General features: G+C 47.3%; 1 protein-coding gene across 1 annotated transcript in view; it reads left to right on the forward strand.

The window, feature by feature from the left end:
* LOC119958231 (POU domain, class 6, transcription factor 1-like) overlaps positions 1-17,590 on the forward strand; it is a 410,189-nt gene that overhangs the window by 63,006 nt on the left and 329,593 nt on the right. Inside the window, 1 exon segment of the mRNA XM_038786639.1 lies at positions 3,797-3,859. Within this exon segment, the coding sequence (XP_038642567.1) occupies positions 3,806-3,859 (54 nt within the window). The 5' untranslated portion in view covers positions 3,797-3,805.

Below are 17,590 nucleotides of genomic sequence, written 5' to 3' on the forward strand. Positions count from 1 at the left end.
CTCACCCTCCTGCCTCCTTGCTTAAGTTCCTTCCTACTTTCCTTATATTCCACACAGGCTTCGTCTGTTCCCAACCTACTAGCCCTGACAAATGCCTCCTTTTTCTGTTTGACGAGGCCTACAATATCCCTCGTTATCCAAGGTTCGCGAAATTTGCCGTATTTATCCTTCTTCCTCACAGGAACATGCCGGTCCTGAATTCCTTTCAACTGTTGGACTTTAACCTGTTGGACTTTAACCTGGTGTTGTAAGACTTCTTATATGGATTTCAGTAAGGCCTTTGACAAGGTCCCACATGGCAGACTGGTCAGACTGGTCTTGTGTGATACAGGGGAAGGTGGCAGGTTGGATCCAAAATGGGCCCAGTGACCGGAAACAAAGGGTCGATGGATATTTTTGCAAATGGAAAGTGGCTTCCATTGATGTTCCATGGGGCTCAGTGTTGAGCATCTTTCTGTTTGTTGTATATATTAATGATTTAGACTTAAATGTGGGTGGAATGATTGGAGAATTTGCAGACAACACAAAGATGGCCGTGTAGTTCATTGTGAAAAGGATAGCTGTCAGCTCTGGAATGATATCCGTGGTTGAGTGGGTAGAAAAGGAATAAATGGAATTAAATCCATGTGGGGTGATGCATTTGGAGAGGGCAAACAAAGGGAATACTCAATAAACGGGAAGATATGGAGAGGGGTTGAGGAAGAGTGAGACCTTGGAATAGATGTCAACAGGTCCCTGAAGGTGACAGGAGAGGTGGACAAAGTGGTGAAGAAAGCAGATGGAATGTTTTCCTTTATTGGGCGAGGGATTAAACAGAAAAGCAGGGATGTAATGATGGAACTGTTTCAAACACTGGTTAGGTTTCAGGTGGAGTTTTGTGGTGACCAACACTACACACATTACAGGAAGGACAGAATTGCTCTGGATACACTGGCTACAGTGCTCTGGATACACTGGCTACAGTGCTCTGGATACACTGGCTACAGTGCTCTGGATACACTGGCTACAGTGCTCTGGATACACTGGCTACAGTGCTCTGGATACACTGGCTACAGTGCTCTGGATACACTGGCTACAGTGCTCTGGATACACTGGATACAGTGCTCTGGATACACTGGCTACAGTGCTCTGGATACACTGGCTACAGTGCTCTGGATACACTGGCTACAGTGCTCTGGATACACTGGCTACAGTGCTCTGGATACACTGGCTACAGTGCTCTGGATACACTGGACACAGTGCTCTGGATACAGTGGACACAGTGCTCTGGATACAGTGGACACAGTGCTCTGGATACAGTGGACACAGTGCTCTGGATACACTGGCTACAGTGCTCTGGATACACTGGATACAGTGCTCTGGATACACTGGATACAGTGCTCTGGATACACTGGATACAGTGCTCTCTCTGGATACACTGGATACAGTGCTCTGGATACACTGGATACAGTGCTCTGGATACAGTGCAGAGGAGATTTACAAGTGTTGTCGGGGCTGGAAAATTGCAGCTATGAGGAGAGATTGGAGAAACGGGGGCTGTTTTCCTTCAAACCGAGGTGTCGAAGATTATAAGGGGCATAGACTGGGTGGACAAGAAAAACTTGTTTTCCCCTGCTGAGGTGCCAATTACCGGCGGGGGGGGGGGGGGGGGGGGGGGGGGGGTGGGGTGGGCTGGTGGGCATATATTTAAGGCGATTGGCAATAGGATTAAAGGGGATATGAGGAAAAATCTTCACCCAGAGGGTAAGGCGATGGACCAGGTGGTGAAAGGTGGGATTCAAATGAGCGACTATTTTCTGTTTTCTTTCTTTTGGCTGGCAGAGACACAACGGGCTGAATGGCCTCATTCTACACTTGGAGCTTTCCTGTGGTTTTATGCAGATGCTGAGGGAGGGAGGCTGTGAGGAAATCTCAGTGAGAACATTTTTCTTGTACTCAGGAGAACGAGGAATTTGATTGAGAGGCGAGAGGGGAGGAACAAGAGTTGAGATGATCAAAGGGGGGAAAGGAGAAATGTTCAGGAAAATCAGCTTCATAAATAATACACCAATTAAATTAATTTGCAGTAGCTATTTTCTACCAAACATATTTCAGTTTTAATAAGAAGGTGTTGTCTACATAAGTTGCAGTTTTGCAGCAGTTGATGGATAAATATTATTGAGAATTTATAGTCATGAGAATATTTTCGACATATTCAGTACAATGGTGCACAATCATTTTTGAACCATATATATAGATGGTAACCAAAGTGATTTTATGTTACAAAGCTGATTGATGCCGGTAGGGCAGTGGATGTTGTCTATATGGACTTCAGTAAGGCCTTTGACAAGGTCCTTCATGGTAGACTGGTACAAAAGGTGAAGTCACACGGGACCAGGGGTGTGCTGGCAAGGTGGATACAGAACTGGCCCGGTCATAGAAGGCAGAGAGTAGCAATGGAAGGGTGCTTTTCTAATTGGAGGGCTGTGACTAGTGGTGTTCCGCAGGGATCAGTGCTGGGACCTTTGCTGTTCGTGATTTGGAGGAAAATGTAACTGGTCTGATTAGTACGTTTGCGGACGACACAGAGGTTGGTGGAATTGCGGATAGCGATGAGGACTGTCAGAGGATACAGCAGGATTTAGTTCGTTTGGAGACTTGGGTGGAGAGATGGCAGATGGAGTTTAATCTGGACAAATGTGAGGTAATGCATTTTGGAAGGTCTAATGCAGGTAGGGAATATACAGTGAATGGTAGAACGCTCAAGAATATTGACAGTCCGTGAGATCTAGGTGTACAAGTCCACAGGTCAATGAAAGAGGCAACACAGGTGGAGAAGGTAGTCAAGAAGGCATACGGCATGCTTGCCTTCATTGGCCGGGGCATTGAGTATAAGAATTAGCAAGTCATGTTGCAGCTGTATAGAACTTTAGTTAGGCCACACTTGGGGTATACTGTTCAATTCTGGTCGCCACACTACCAGAAGGATGTGGAGGCTTTAGAGAGGGTGCAGAAGAGATTTACCAGGATGTTGCCTGGTATGGAGGGCATTAGCTATGAGGAGCGGTTGAATAAACTCGGTTTGTTCTCACTGGAACGACGGAGGTTGAGGGGCGACCTGATAGAGGTCTACAAAATTATGAGGGCATAGACAGAGTGGATAGTCAGAGGCTTTTCCCCAGGGTAGAGGGGTCAATTACTTGGGGGCATAGGTTTAAGGTGCGAGGGGCAAGGTTTAGAGGAGATGTACGAGGCAAGTTTTTTTACACAGAGGGTAGTGGGTGCCTGGAACTCGCTGCCGGAGGAGGTGGTGGAAGCAGGGACGATAGTGACATTTAAGGGGCATCTTGACAAATACATGAATAGGATGATGTGGAGATTCCGGCGTTGGACTGGGGTGAGCACAGTAAGAAGTCTTACAACACCAGGTTAAAGTCCAACAGGTTTGTTTCAAACACGAGCTTTCAGAGCGCAGCTCCTTCCTCAGGTCTCATACCTCGCCATTCACCTGAGGAAGGAGCTGCGCTCCGAAAGCTCGTGTTTGAAACAAACCTATTGGACTTTAACCTGGTGTTGTAAGACTTCTTACTATGAATAGGATGGGAATAGAGGGATACGGACCCCGGAAGTGTAGAAGATTTTAGTTTAGACGGGCAACATGGTCGGCACAGGCTTGGAGGGCCGAAGGGCCTGTTCCTGTGCTGTACTTTTCTTTGTTCTTTGTTCTTCTTTGTTCCTAATACTATTGAACCTAAATTCATTATTTGTATTCTGTTCCCCATTATGCAATAACGCAAATTAACTTTTTTTCTTTCAGTGATGTGCAATGGAAACTGGCGATCTGACAGAGCAACATGATGCTTTGTCTATCACTGAGCAGGTATGACACTTTCCCTCTCTTTTTATGACTTGATCCTGTTGAAGTGGGGAACAAGTAATGATTAAATAAAGTATCAAGATTGTTACAATTTTTCTGACTGAATTTTCTGCTCTGAAATGTCCAACAGAATTTTTGCAACAAACTTGTTTTCTTTGGTAACTTCAAGGCCTTTTTGTTTCTGTTGTTTTTTGGTATTGCATTTATTTAATGTATGTTGGTGTTTGGTTGTGGCATGTGTTATGACACTGAGTGGTGGGAACTCTGTACCCTGGAATTCTCATACGGGTTTCCAATCTCAATTCCGCAATCGAGGAAGGAACAAACCTGTTTTTGATACTGGTTTTGTCATGTGTCCTCTACAGCTATCTCCTCCAGAAAGGGAAGGAAGGAGAATCAGCCTAATTCCAGACAGGTTTAAAAAAGGAGCAAAATCTCCAACAAAGGTGCTCATTATACTGTGGCCTTTGTGAGTCTCTGTTTGCAATTGATACAGTTCAATAATGTGAAAGAATGGAACTTTCCAAACTGCCCCAATGGAAGCTGTTGATGGAAAAAATTTCCTGATTTTAAAACTTTTACTGCAACAATCAAACCCAAGTCAACACAAATTTAACATGAACTGACAATCCAATTGTATCCAATAGATTAGAGGACAAATAGTTGATACAAGGAAGACAAATTTCCGATTTCTCAGGCAGCACTTGAAGCACATATCTGGCATCACATGCAGTCCCAATGTCTCTCAGAATTTTATCTTTCTGGGTTGGAGTTCAAGCACTCTTCATCACACAGTTGGTCCCTCAATAGCCTCTGCCAACTGATTTGCTCAATCCAAGATTCACTGATACAACTATCACCAACAGGACTCACTCCTGTCGAACCTCTTTCACTTGGCTCACGACAGTCCCTGTGCTGTCGTTTTCCAGACCACTCAAAAACATCCCAAAATAGAGTATGGTTGGCTTTGGTTTAATAGGGTATGGTTGGCTTTGGTTTAATAGGGTATGGTTGGCTTTGGTTTAATAGGGTATGGTTGGCTTTGGTTTAATAGGGTATGGTTGGCTTTGGTTTAATAGGGTATGGTTGGCTTTGGTTTAATAGGGTATGGTTGGCTTTGGTTTAAACTAAACACCTAGCTCTTCAGTGTGCCCAGATAGCTCTCACAGTTTTTAGGTTTGACAAACAGAGCTTCACCAAGAGCTTCTGTGTTTGCTCTTTTCCTGCTGAAAGTAACCTGAATTTATGAAAGGCCGGCTTGTCCTGACCGCAGGCTGAAACCTGATCTCCCAGTTAATTTATTCTTCCCAAATTAGCTTTTGTTTCCTTTCCAACTGAAGACACAAGAGGTCTGATGTCACACCCCCCCCGCCCCGCCCCCTCCCCCCCCGCCCCCTCCCCCCCCTCCCCCCCCCCCCCCCCCCCCCCCTCCCCCGCGGGGCAGTGATAAATTGTCGCTTAGTGACTAAAGATGTGCAGGTTACGTGGATTGGCCATGATTAATTGCCCTTTATTGTTTAAAGGTTAAGTGGTGTTACAGGAATAGGGTGGGGATTGGGTTTAGGTAGGGTGCTCTTTCAGAGGGTTGGTGTAGTCTCAATAGATTGAATGCCCTCCTGCACTGTTGAGATTCTTTGATATTTAGTTTGATTTATCGAGTCAATTGGTGAAATAAGTTACTGTTGAACAGGCATGTGTGCCAGCAGCCCACAATTATGGCACACAGACTATTTTTGAAAAGCCACTGTGACCTTTGTTAAGTTTTCCTAATGTTAAGTTTGTTCATTCCTAAGGCAGCACGGTGGCACAATGGTTAGCACTGCAGTCTCACGGCGCCGAGGTCCCAGGTTCGATCCCGGCTCTGGGTCACTGTCCGTGTGGAGTTTGCACATTCTCCCCGTGTCTGTGTGGGTCTCACCCCCACAAACCCCCACCCCCCCCAAGGGTAGGTGGATTGGCCACGCTAAATTGGCCCTTAATTGAAAAAAATTAATTGGGTACTGTAAATTTAGTTTTAAAAGTTTGTTCATTCTTCAGGTTTCACAGCTAGTTAATGAATGAACTGTTAATGTTTGTAAGAAATCAGAAAAGAGGTAATTGGACAGTGAAATGAAGAGAAAATACAAAGAGCGAGACATTCCCGTACCAGCCTCCCCGGACAGGCGCCGGAATGTGGCGACTAGGGGCTTTTCACAGTAACTTCATTGCAGCCTACTCGTGACAGTAAGCCATTTTCATTTCATTTTCATATTTCTGGGAAGAGGTTGACGGTGGCTCATGGAAGTTATGAGCCGGCAACATTTAATGACAGGACCCCATTGGCCTTTTAAAATTCTGATTCGTGCTTGACATCTGGCCAGATTGACAGGCAGTTTCCAGGCACCAGGTGTCAGAGGATTGCAGGTTTTGGGTTCGGAGGGTTTTGCGGTGGCGAATCAGGATGAAGATCTGTTTGTTGGATCGAGGGATGCAGGAAGGGGATAGGGGAAAGCACTCTTGCTCTTGCTGTGGGCAGCACGGTAGCCCAGTGGTTAGCACTGTTGCTTCACAGCGCCAGGGTGTCCCAGGTCCCTCCACCCCTCCCACCCCCACTTTTTGAATTCTGCTTCTGCTGACATTTTCATTTTCCCCGAGAAAGTCGACGAACGGCTGCCACCTCCGGGTGAACCTGACCATTGACCCTCTTCAGGCAAACTTTATTTTCTCGAGACTGAGAAACCCAGCCATGTCACTAACCCAGGTCTCTACACTCGGGGGCTTCGAGTCCCTCCACATTAACAAGATCCGTCTCCGGGCTACCAGGGAGGCAAAGGCCAAGACGTCGGCCTCTTCCTCCCCCTGAACTCCTGGCTCTTCCGACACTCCAAAGATCGCTACCTCCGGACTCGGCATCACCCGTGTTTTTAGAACCGTGGACATTGCCTTAGCCAAACCCTCTAAGCTTCGGGCATGCCCAAAACAGGTGGACATGATTTGCTGGGCTTCCTGCGCACCTCGCACACCTATCCTCTACCTCGAAAAACTTGCTCATCCGGGCCACCGTCATGTGTGCCCGGTGGACTTCCTTAAATTGTATCAGGCTGAGCCTGGCACATGATGAGGCGGTATTAACCCTGCTCAGGGCATCCGCCCATAGACCCGCCTCTATCTCTCCTCCCACTTGCCCTTAAGCTCCTCCACCGGAGTTTCCTCCGCATCCAAAAGTCCTCTGTAAATATCTGATACCTTCCCCTCTCCCACCCAGACTACTCTGTCCTGTATCCCCCACGGCGGCAGCAGCGTAAAGGCTGGAACCTGTTTTCTCAGGAAGTCTCGCACCTGCAAATACCTAAACCCATTCCCTGCTGGCAATTTGAATTTATCCTCCAAGGTTTTCAAGCTGGGCAAGCTCCCGTCTAAATAGATCCCCATCCTCCTAATTCCTGTCCTTTGCCATCTCCGGAACCCACCATCCAACCTACCCGGTACAAACCAATGATTATTATAAATCGGGATCCAAACCGATGCTCCCTCCACTCCCTTATATCTCCTCCATTGCCCCCAGATTCTCAGAGCCGCCACCACCACCGGACTTGTGGAGTATTGGGCCGGCAAGAATGGAAGAGGTGTCATTATCAGTGCTCCCAAACTGGTGTCTTTACATGACACCGCCTCCATTCGCTCAAACATCGACCCGTCCCCCACTACCCACTTCCTAATCATGGCTATATTATATGGCTATAGTAATTGCAAAAGTTCGGCAGCGCCAACCCACCCTCCCCCAGACTGCGCTCCAGCAACACTTTCTTCACTTACGGGGTTTTACCCACCCACACAAAGCCCAAAATAACTTTATTCATCCATTTAAAAAAGGCCTTTGGGATGAAGATGGGGAGGCACTGAAAGACAAACATTTTCACGGTCTTTACCCTCCCCGCCAGTGATAGCGGGAGCATGTCCCATCTCGTCCATTTGTTCTACGAGCCAGGATAGGTTTAACTTGTGCAGTGCGTCCCATTCCCGAGCCACCTGGATTCCCAAATATCGAAAGCTCCTTCCTACCATTCTAAACGGCAGCTCTCCCAGTCTCTTCTCCTGTCCTCTTGCCTGGATCGTAAACATCTCGCTTTTCTCTATGTTCAATTTATACTCCGAAAAATACCAAATTTCCCACGGATCCACACAACATCCCCCATCCCCTCCAACGGGTACAAGAGCAGGTCATCTGCGTAAAGCGAGACCCGGTGCTCCAACCTCCCCGAACCAGCCCTTTTCCAGTTCCTAGAGGCTCTTAACGCCATGGCCAATGGCTCTATGGCCAGAGCAAACAGTAGCGGGGAGAGGGGGCACCCTTGCCTTGTCCCTCGGTGTAGTTTAAAATACCCCAACCTCAGCCGGTTCGTACGCACACTCGCTACTGGTGCGTGATAGAGCAACCGCACCCAGTCAATGAAGCCCTTGCCAAACCCAAACCTTCCCAGCAGCTCCCACAGGTAATCCCACTCCACCCGATCAAAAGCCTTCTCCGCATCCATCGCTACCACCCCCTCCATCTCCCCTCCTTCTGAGGGCATCATAACATAGAGAAGCCTTCGAGCATTGGCCGTGAGCTGCCTTCCCTTAACAAATCCCGTCTGGTCTTCCTTTATCACCCCCAGGACACAGTCCTCTATCCTTGTGGCCAGTACCTTAGCCAGCAGTTTGACATCCACATTCAGTCGAGAAATCGGCCTGTATGACCCGCATTGCTCCGGATCCTTCTCCCGTTTCAGGATCAATGACATCGAGGCCTGCGGCATTGTTGGGAGGAAGACTTCTCTCTTCCTTCATTAAATGTCTTCACCAGCAGTGGGCTCAATATCTCTGAAAACTTCTTATAGAATTCCACCGGGTAGCCATCTGGCCCCGGGGCCTTGCCCGACTGCATACCCTCCAGCCCCTCAATTACTTCCTCAATTTTAATTGGGGCACCCAGCCTATCCACCAGATCCTCATCCACCCTCGGGAACCTCAACTGACCCAAAAAACTGCTTCATCCCCTCCACCCCAGCCGGGGGTACCGACTCATATAATTTGCTGTAAAAGGCCCTACATGGGTCCAGGACAGTAATCCCACCTCTACTCTTTACTCTGCCTATCTCCCTAGCCGCCTCCCTTTTTCTGAGCTGGTGCGCTAACATTCTGCTAGCCTTTTCCCCGTACTCATAAATCGCCTTGCCTTTCTCAGCTGTTCTACCGCTTTCTGTGTAATCAACAACCCAAACTCCGCCTGTTCCACAGTGCCCGGACCACTGCTGTTTGTGATATACATAAATGACCTGGAGGAAGGTATAGGTGGTCTGATTAGCAAGTTTGCAAATGATACTAAGATTGGTGGAGTTGCAGATAGCGAGGGGGACTGTCAGAGAATACCGCAAAATATAGCTAGATTGGAGAGTTGGGCAGAGAAATGGCAGATGGAGTTCAATCCAGGAAAATACGGTTAATGGAAGAGTCCTGGGGAAAATTGATGGAGAGAGAGATCTGGGAGTTCAGGTCCATTGTACCCTGAAGGTGGCAACGCAGGTCGATAGAGTGGTCAAGAAGGCATACAGCATGCTTGCCTTCATTGGACGGGGTATTGAATACAAGAGTCGGCAGGTCATGTTACAGTTGTATAGGACTTTGGTTAGGCCACATTTGGAATACTGCGTGCAGTTCTGGTCGCCACATTACCAGAAGGATGTGGATGCTTTGGAGAGGGTGCAGAGGAGGTTCACCAGGATGTTGCCTGGTATGGAGGGTGCTAGCTATGAAGAAAGGTTGAGTAGATTAGGATTGTTTTCGTTGGAAAGACGGAGGTTGAGGGGGGACCTGATTGAGGTCTACAAAATCATGAGGTATGGACAGGGTGGATAGCAACAAGCTTTTTCAAGAGTGGGGGTGTCAGTTACAAGGGGTCACGATTTCAATGTGATAGGGGGAAAGTTTAAGGGAGATGTATGTGGAAAGTTTTTTACGCAGAGGGTGGTGGGTGCCTGGAACGCTTTACCAGGGGAGGCGGGCACGATAGCATCATTTAAGATGCATCTAGACAGATATATGAACGGGCGGGAACAGAGGGAAGTAGACCTTGGGAAATAGGCAACAGGTTTAGATAAAGGATCTGGACGGCGCAGGCTGGGAGGGCCGAAGGGCCTGTTCCTGTGCTGTAATTTTCTTTGTTCTTTGTTCTTTGTTTGTAACCTCCGCCACTCCCTCAGTAGGCCCGCGTCCGGGGCCTCAGAGTATCTCCAGTCCACTTGGAGTATCTCCTCAACTAACCTATCCCTCTCAGCCCATTCTGCCTTTTCTGTGGGTCTGTATCGAGATTAATTCCCCTCTGCCCACTGTCTTCAAAGCTTTCCAAACCGTTGCTACAGAGACCTCCCCCGTATCATTTGTTTCCAGGTAGTTTTGGATGGATTTGTTCACCCGGCCACAGATAGCTTCGTCTGCTAACAACCCCACATCCAGCCTCCATAACGGGCGTTGTCCTCTCTCCAAACTAACCCATAGATCCACCCAATGTGGGGCATGATCCAACACTGCGATTACGAGTGGTCAGTATCCACTACCCCCGGTAGTGGAGCCCTGCTCAGAACAAAAATGTTGATGCTTTTCGAGTATACCTTGTGGACATAAGAACATAAGAACTAGGAGCAGGAGTCGGCCATCTGGCCCCTCGAGCCTGCTCCGCCATTCAATGAGATCATGGCTGATCTTTTGTGGACTCAGCTCCACTTTCCGGCCCGAACACCATAACCCTTAATCCCTTTATTCTTCAAAAAACTATCTATCTTTACCTTAAAAACATTTAATGAAGGAGCCTCAACTGCTTCACTGGGCAAGGAATTCCATAGATTCACAACCCTTTGGGTGAAGAAGTTCCTCCTAAACTCAGTCCTAAATCTACTTCCCCTTATTTTGAGGCTATGTCCACTAGTTCTGCTTTCACCCGCCAGTGGAAACAACCTACCCGCATCTATCCTATCTATTCCCTTCATAATTTTAAATGTTTCTATAAGATCCCCCCTCATCCTTCTAAATTCCAATGAGTACAGTCCCAGTCTACTCAACCTCTCCTCATAATCCAACCCCTTCAGCTCTGGGATTAACCTAGTGAATCTCCTCTGCACACCCTCCAGTGCCAGTACGTCCTTTCTCAAGTAAGGAGACCAAAACTGAACACAATACTCCAGGTGTGGCCTCACTAACACCTTATACAATTGCAACATAACCTCCCTAGTCTTCAACTCCATCCCTCTAGCAATGAAGGACAAAATTCCATTTGCCTTCTTAATCACCTGTTGCACCTGTAAACCAACCTTCTGTGACTCATGCACTAGCACACCCAAGTCTCTCTGAACAGCGGCATGCTTTAATATTTTATCGTTAAATAATAATCCCGTTTGCTGTTATTCCTACCAAAATGGATAACCTCACATTTGTCAACATTGTATTCCATCTGCCAGACCCGAGCCCATTCACTTAACCTATCCAAATCCCTCTGCAGACTTCCAGTATCCTCTGCACTTTTCGCTTTACTACTCATCTTAGTGTCATCTGCAAACTTGGACACATTGTCCTTGGTCCCCAACTCCAAATCATCTATGTAAATTGTGAACAATTGTGGGCCCAACACGGATCCCTGAGGGACACCACTAGCTACTGATTGCCAACCAGAGAAACACCCATTAATCCCCACTCTTTGCTTTCTATTAATTAACCAATCCTCTATCCATGCTACTACTTTACCCTTAATGCAATGCATCTTTATCTTATGCAGCAACCTTTTGTGTGGCACCTTGTCAAAGGCTTTCTGGAAATACAGATATACCACATCCATTGGCTCCCCATTATCTACTGCACTGGTAATGTCCTCAAAAAATTCCACTAAATTAGTTAGGCATGACCTGCCCTTTATGAACCCATGCTGCGTCTGCCCAATGGGACAATTTCCATCCAGATGCCTCGCTATTTCTTCCTTGATTATAGATTCCAGCATCTTCCCTATTACCGAAGTTAAGCTCACTGGCCTATAATTTCCTGCTTTCTGCCTACCTCCTTTTTTAAACAGTGGTGTCACGTTTGCTAATTTCCAATCCACCGGGACCACCCCAGAGTTTAGTGAATTTTGGTAAATTATCACGAGTGCAGCTGCAATTTCCCTAGCCATCTCTTTTAGCACTCTGGGATGCATTCCATCAGGGCCAGGAGACTTGTCTACCTTTAGCCCCATTAGCTTGCCCATCACTACCTCCTTAGTGATAACAATCCTCTCATGGTCCTCACCTGTCATAGCCTCATTTCTATCAGTCGCTGGCATGTTATTTGTGTCTTCCACTGTGAAGACCGACCCAAAAAACCTGTTCAGTTCCTCAGCCATTTCCTCATCTCCCATTATTAAAACTCCCTTCTCATCCTCTAAAGGACCAATATTTACCTTAGCCACTCTTTTTTGTTTTCTATATTTATAAAAACTTTTACTGTCTGTTTTTATATTCTGAACAAGTTTACTCTCATACTCTATCTTACTCTTATTTATAGCTTTTTTAGTAGCTTTCTGTTGCCCCCTAAAGATTTCCCAGTCCTCTAATCTCCCAGCAATCTTTGCCACCTTATATGCTTTTTCCTTCAATTTGATACTCTCCCTTATTTCCTTAGATATCCACGGTCGATTTTCCCTCTTTCTACCGTCCTTCCTTTTTGTTGGTATAAACCTTTGCTGAGCACTGTGAAAAATCGCTTGGAAGGTTCTCCACTGCTCCTCAACTGTTCCACCATAAAGTCTTTGCTCCCAGTCTACCTTAGTCTCATCCCCTTGTAATCTCCTTTGTTTAAACACAAAACACTAGTATTTAGAACATAGAACATAGAACAGTACAGCACAGAACAGGCCCTTCGGCCCTCGATGTTGTGCCGAGCAATGATCACCCTACTTAAACCCACGTAACCCGTATACCCGTAACCCAACAATCCCCCCATTAACCTTACACTACGGGCAATTTAGCATGGCCAATCCACCTAACCCGCACATCTTTGGACTGTGGGAGGAAACCGGAGCACCCGGAGGAAACCCACGCACACACTGGGAGGACGTGCAGACTCCACACAGACAGTGACCCAGCCAGGAATCGAACCTTGGACCCTGGAGCTGTGAAGCATTGATGTTAACCACCATGCTACCGTGAGGCCCCGTGAGGGTGAGATTTTAATTTCTCACCCTCCATCTGTATTTTAAATTCCACCATATTGTGATCGCTCCTTCCGAGAGGATCCCTAACTATGAGATCATGAATCAATCCTGTCTCATTACACAGGACAAGATCTAGGACCGCTTGTTCCCTCGTAGGTTCCATTACATACTGTTCTAGGAAACTATCGCGGATACATTCTATAAACTCCTCCTCAAGGTTGTCTTGACCGACTTGGTTAAACCAATCGACATGTAGATTAAAATCCCCCATGATAACTGCTGTACCATTTCTACATGCATCAGTTATTTCTTTGTTTATTGCCTGCCCCACCATAACGTTACTATTTGGTGGCCGATAGACTACTCCTATCAGTGACTTTTTCGCCTTACTATTCCTGATTTCCACCCAAATGGATTCAACCTTATCCTCCATAACACCGATGTCATCCCTTACTATTGCCCGGATGTCATCCTTAAATAACAGAGCAACACCACCTCCCTTACCATCCACTCTGTCCTTCCGAATAGTTTGATACCCTCGGATATTTAACTCCCAGTCGTGACCATCCTTTAACCATGTTTCAGTAATGGCCACTAAATCATAGTCATTTACGATGATTTGTGCCATCAACTCATTTACTTTATTCCGAATACTACGAGCATTCAGGTAAACTACACTTTTGTTGCTTTTTTACCTCTGTTTTTAATCTTAACATCTCCAGTTTTATTCCTTTTGTTATTACTGGGCCTATTCACTGAGCTCCCCTCAGTCACTGTACCTTGTACTGTCGCCCTTTTAGATTTTTGACTATGTCTTCTCTGCCTTGCACTTTTTCCCTTACTTCCTTTTGCTTCTGTCCCTGTTTTACTACCTTCCAACTTCCTGCATCGGTTCCCATCCCCCTGCCACATTAGTTTAAACCCTCCCCAACAGCTCTAGAAAACACCCCCCCTAGGACATCGGTTCCAGTCCTGCCCAAGTGCAGACCGTCCGGTTTGTACTGGTCCCACCTCCCCCAGAACCGGTCCCAATGCCCCAGGAATTTGAATCCCTCCCTCTTGCACCATTTCTCGAGCCACGCATTCATCCTATCTATCCTGACATTCCTACTCTGACTAGCTCGTGGCACTGGTAGCAACCCTGAGATTACTACCTTTGAGGTCCTACTTTTTAGTTTAACTCCTAACTCCCTGAATTCCGCTTGTAGGACCTCATCCCGTTTTTTACCTATATCGTTGGTGCCTATGTGTACCACGACAGCTGGCTGTTCACCCCCCCCCCCCAGAATGTCCTGCAGCTGCTCCGAGACATCCTTGACCCTTGCACCAGGGAGGCAACATACCATCCTGGAGTCTCGATTGCGTCCACAGAACCGCCTGTCTATTCCCCTTACAATCGAGTCCCCTATCACTATAGCCCTGCCATTTTTCTTCCTGCTCTGCTGTGCAGCAGAGCCAGCCACGGTGCCATGAACCTGGCTGCTGCTGCCTTCCCCTGGTGAGCCATCTTCCTCAACAGTATCCAAAGCGGTATATCTGTTTTGCAGGGAGATGACCGCAGGGGACACCTGCACTGCCTTCCTACTCTTGCTCTTTCTTTTGGTCACCCATTTTCTACCTCCCTCAGCAACTTACCCCTGCGGTGTGACCAACTCGCTAAACGTGCTATCCACGACCTCCTCAGCATCGCAGATGCTCCAAAGTGAGTCCATCCGCAGCTCCAGAGCCGTCAAGCGGTCTAACAGGAGCTGCAACTGAACACACTTCTTGCACGTGAAAGAGCCAGGGACAGTGGACGTGTCCCTGAGCTCCCACATTGCACACGAGGAGCATGACACGGGTCTGGGATCTCCTGCCATGTCTGAAACCTTAGGTAAACTTATACAACAACAATTTCAAAATAAAAATAAATAAATTAGACACTGAAAAGAAAAACTACTTACCAGTCACTTACCAGGGTTAACAAGCACCTCCTCACACTCTGCACCAAATTACCTCACTGCACCAAATTACGAAGTTTCAATCCCCACTCTGGATGAGTCTCACTCAGGAAGTGTGTCCTTGAAAAGCAGGAGCTTACTGTGTGCGCTCTCTATCTGTCTTTTATGCAGACCTCAGCTAATCGATGACTCAAAAAATACCTAAACTTCAAAGAGAAGAATACAAGGTGCCCTTTGTGCCCCTAAACAGGCCTCAGGTGACTGACAGATAACTGCCTCTCAGCAATTAGGGTGGGGGCAGCTTCAACCAATCAGACACTAAGCTCCACACTGCACTTTTAACTGAAAAACAGCAGAATTAGATTTTCCACTTACCTTTCCTGATTCCTGATTCACCTCACTGCACCAAATTACCAAGTTGCATGGGAGAAAAAAGAAAACTCCTTCGTCCTTGGCCGTGCAAACCTCCATGGGTCGACTCCCCCATCCGTCCCAGAAACCCCTTCAATTCCTTTGCCGCGGCTGGCACCCTCTGGATTTTGACCGGTCCAATTCCAGGTCAGTGACTGTGTTAAAGTCTCCCCCCATGATCAGGTTATGTGACTTCAGTCTGGGATCTTACCTGACACCCGCCTCATAAATTCCACATCGCCCCAATTCGGAGCATATACATTCACGAGTACCACCCGCACCCCCTCCAGCTTCCCGCTCACCATTATGTACCTACCGCCTGTGTCTGACACGATTCTCCCTGCTTCGAATGTCACTTGTTTATTGATCAGGATCGCTACCCCCCCGGTCTTTGAGTACAGCCCTGAGTGGAATACTTTGCCTCCCATTCCTTTCCCAATCTCGTCTGGTCTATAGCCTTTAGGTGTGTCTCTTGTAACATTGCCACGTCCGCCATCAGCCCCCTCAAATGCGCAAACACGCGAGCCCTGTTGACTGACCCATTCAACCCTCTAACGTTCCATGTAATCAGCCTGGTCGGGGGGGTCCTCCAACCCTGCCGACTAGACTAACCATCATCCTTTTTAGGCCAACCTCCAGCTCGCGCCCCCGGCCTCCTTGAGCCCCCCCTCGGGCATTCTCCGTCCCCGACCTCCCATTTGTCCTCTAGTAACAGTTCCTCCCCTGTCAGCAAAGCAGCCACCCCCCGCCCCCCAGTAACAGCACCCAACCCCCCATATGAAGCTGCAGCCTAACACCTGCTCGCTCCCCACTGTGCTTCCGTGAGTCAGCTGACCAAGCTGACTTGATAGCTCCCACCCATGGCACCAAATAGTCTGTGATTGTCAACAAATCGCCACAACAATACTTTCCAAGGGTTCGGTGTCTTTAGTTCACATCCAGTCATTTTTCCTTGATGAAAGTCGATACATCGTCTGGTGTTTCGAAGACCGGGTCCAGCGTGTCCTTTTTAAGCTTGGCGAAGCAATCTTCAAAAAACCTCACCAGCTGCTCCGTCGGCCACTGTTCCTTCTCCCCGCAGCCCTGCGTCTCCGCTATGCTTTCCACGTTGCCAGCTCTGCTTGGGTCTTGCCTGTAAAACTTTGTCTTCTCACACGGCCACTTCTGGTCCAATTCTTCATACACTGGAGGGGGATTTCTCCTCACGGTCTCACTCTTCACCGATTTATCCAATAAAAAGCGGGAGAAAAAGGTCCAAAAGTTTGTCTCAGGCGGGAGCTATCAAATGTGCGACCTACTCCTCCATAGCCGCCACCGGTAGTCCACTTTGTACTATTTCTCCTAATTATCAACTTGCTGATGCAAGTGATGTGTAATTAGTCTGTTGATTAATAAGAGTGTACCCTTAGGCAGCACGGTGGCACAGTGGTTAACCCTGCAGCCTCATGGTGCCGAGGTCCCAGGTTCGATCCCGGCTCTGGGTCACTGTCCGTGTGGAGTTTGCACATTCTCCCCGTGTCTGCGTGGGTTTCACACCCCCAAACCCAAAGATGTGCAGGGTAGGTGGATTGGCCATGCTAAATTGCCCCTTAATTGGAAAAGATGAATTGAGTACTCTAAATTTAAAAAAAAATAAGAGTGTACCATCAAGTTCCATAAAGGCATGAGAAGGATGTTTGCGTTGAGCTCATGCAGAATTTCTTGCCTGAAGTATTTCAGAAATTTTGCGTATCTATTTCTTTTATTTTAAATGTTCAGCTCACAACCCCTATTGATGATTTGATATCTTACCTCGTAAATTTGGAATTGGTGTGGTGTGGACTGTGTTGTGTTAGCCTGTAATATAAACATTTCTAATGTGAATTTAAAGGATTTTTACAGATCACAGATTGAAAGTATTTTTATATATTTCACTTGTTTGAAATGATTTTGAACATACATAATCTGTATTAATTTGGTGCAAGAGTATGAGCACGAATGTTGTTGAATTTGAAAGCTTCATTTAAATCTGACAAAATAGTTAGGGGCTGAAATGAAGCTCTGATCACTTGCAGGTACCGGGGGGGCAAATCCACTGGGTTGATGAAAATGTTCAAGCAATAATGCACTCCCATGTGTGGTGGAGGTGGGGTTGTGGGGGTGGTGGGGGTGCGGGTGGGGGGGGCGTTGGGGGTGGGGGGGGTCGTT

The sequence above is a fragment of the Scyliorhinus canicula genome, chromosome 28 (genome assembly GCF_902713615.1).
Source record: "Scyliorhinus canicula chromosome 28, sScyCan1.1, whole genome shotgun sequence".
Classification (NCBI taxonomy): Eukaryota; Metazoa; Chordata; class Chondrichthyes; order Carcharhiniformes; family Scyliorhinidae; genus Scyliorhinus; species Scyliorhinus canicula.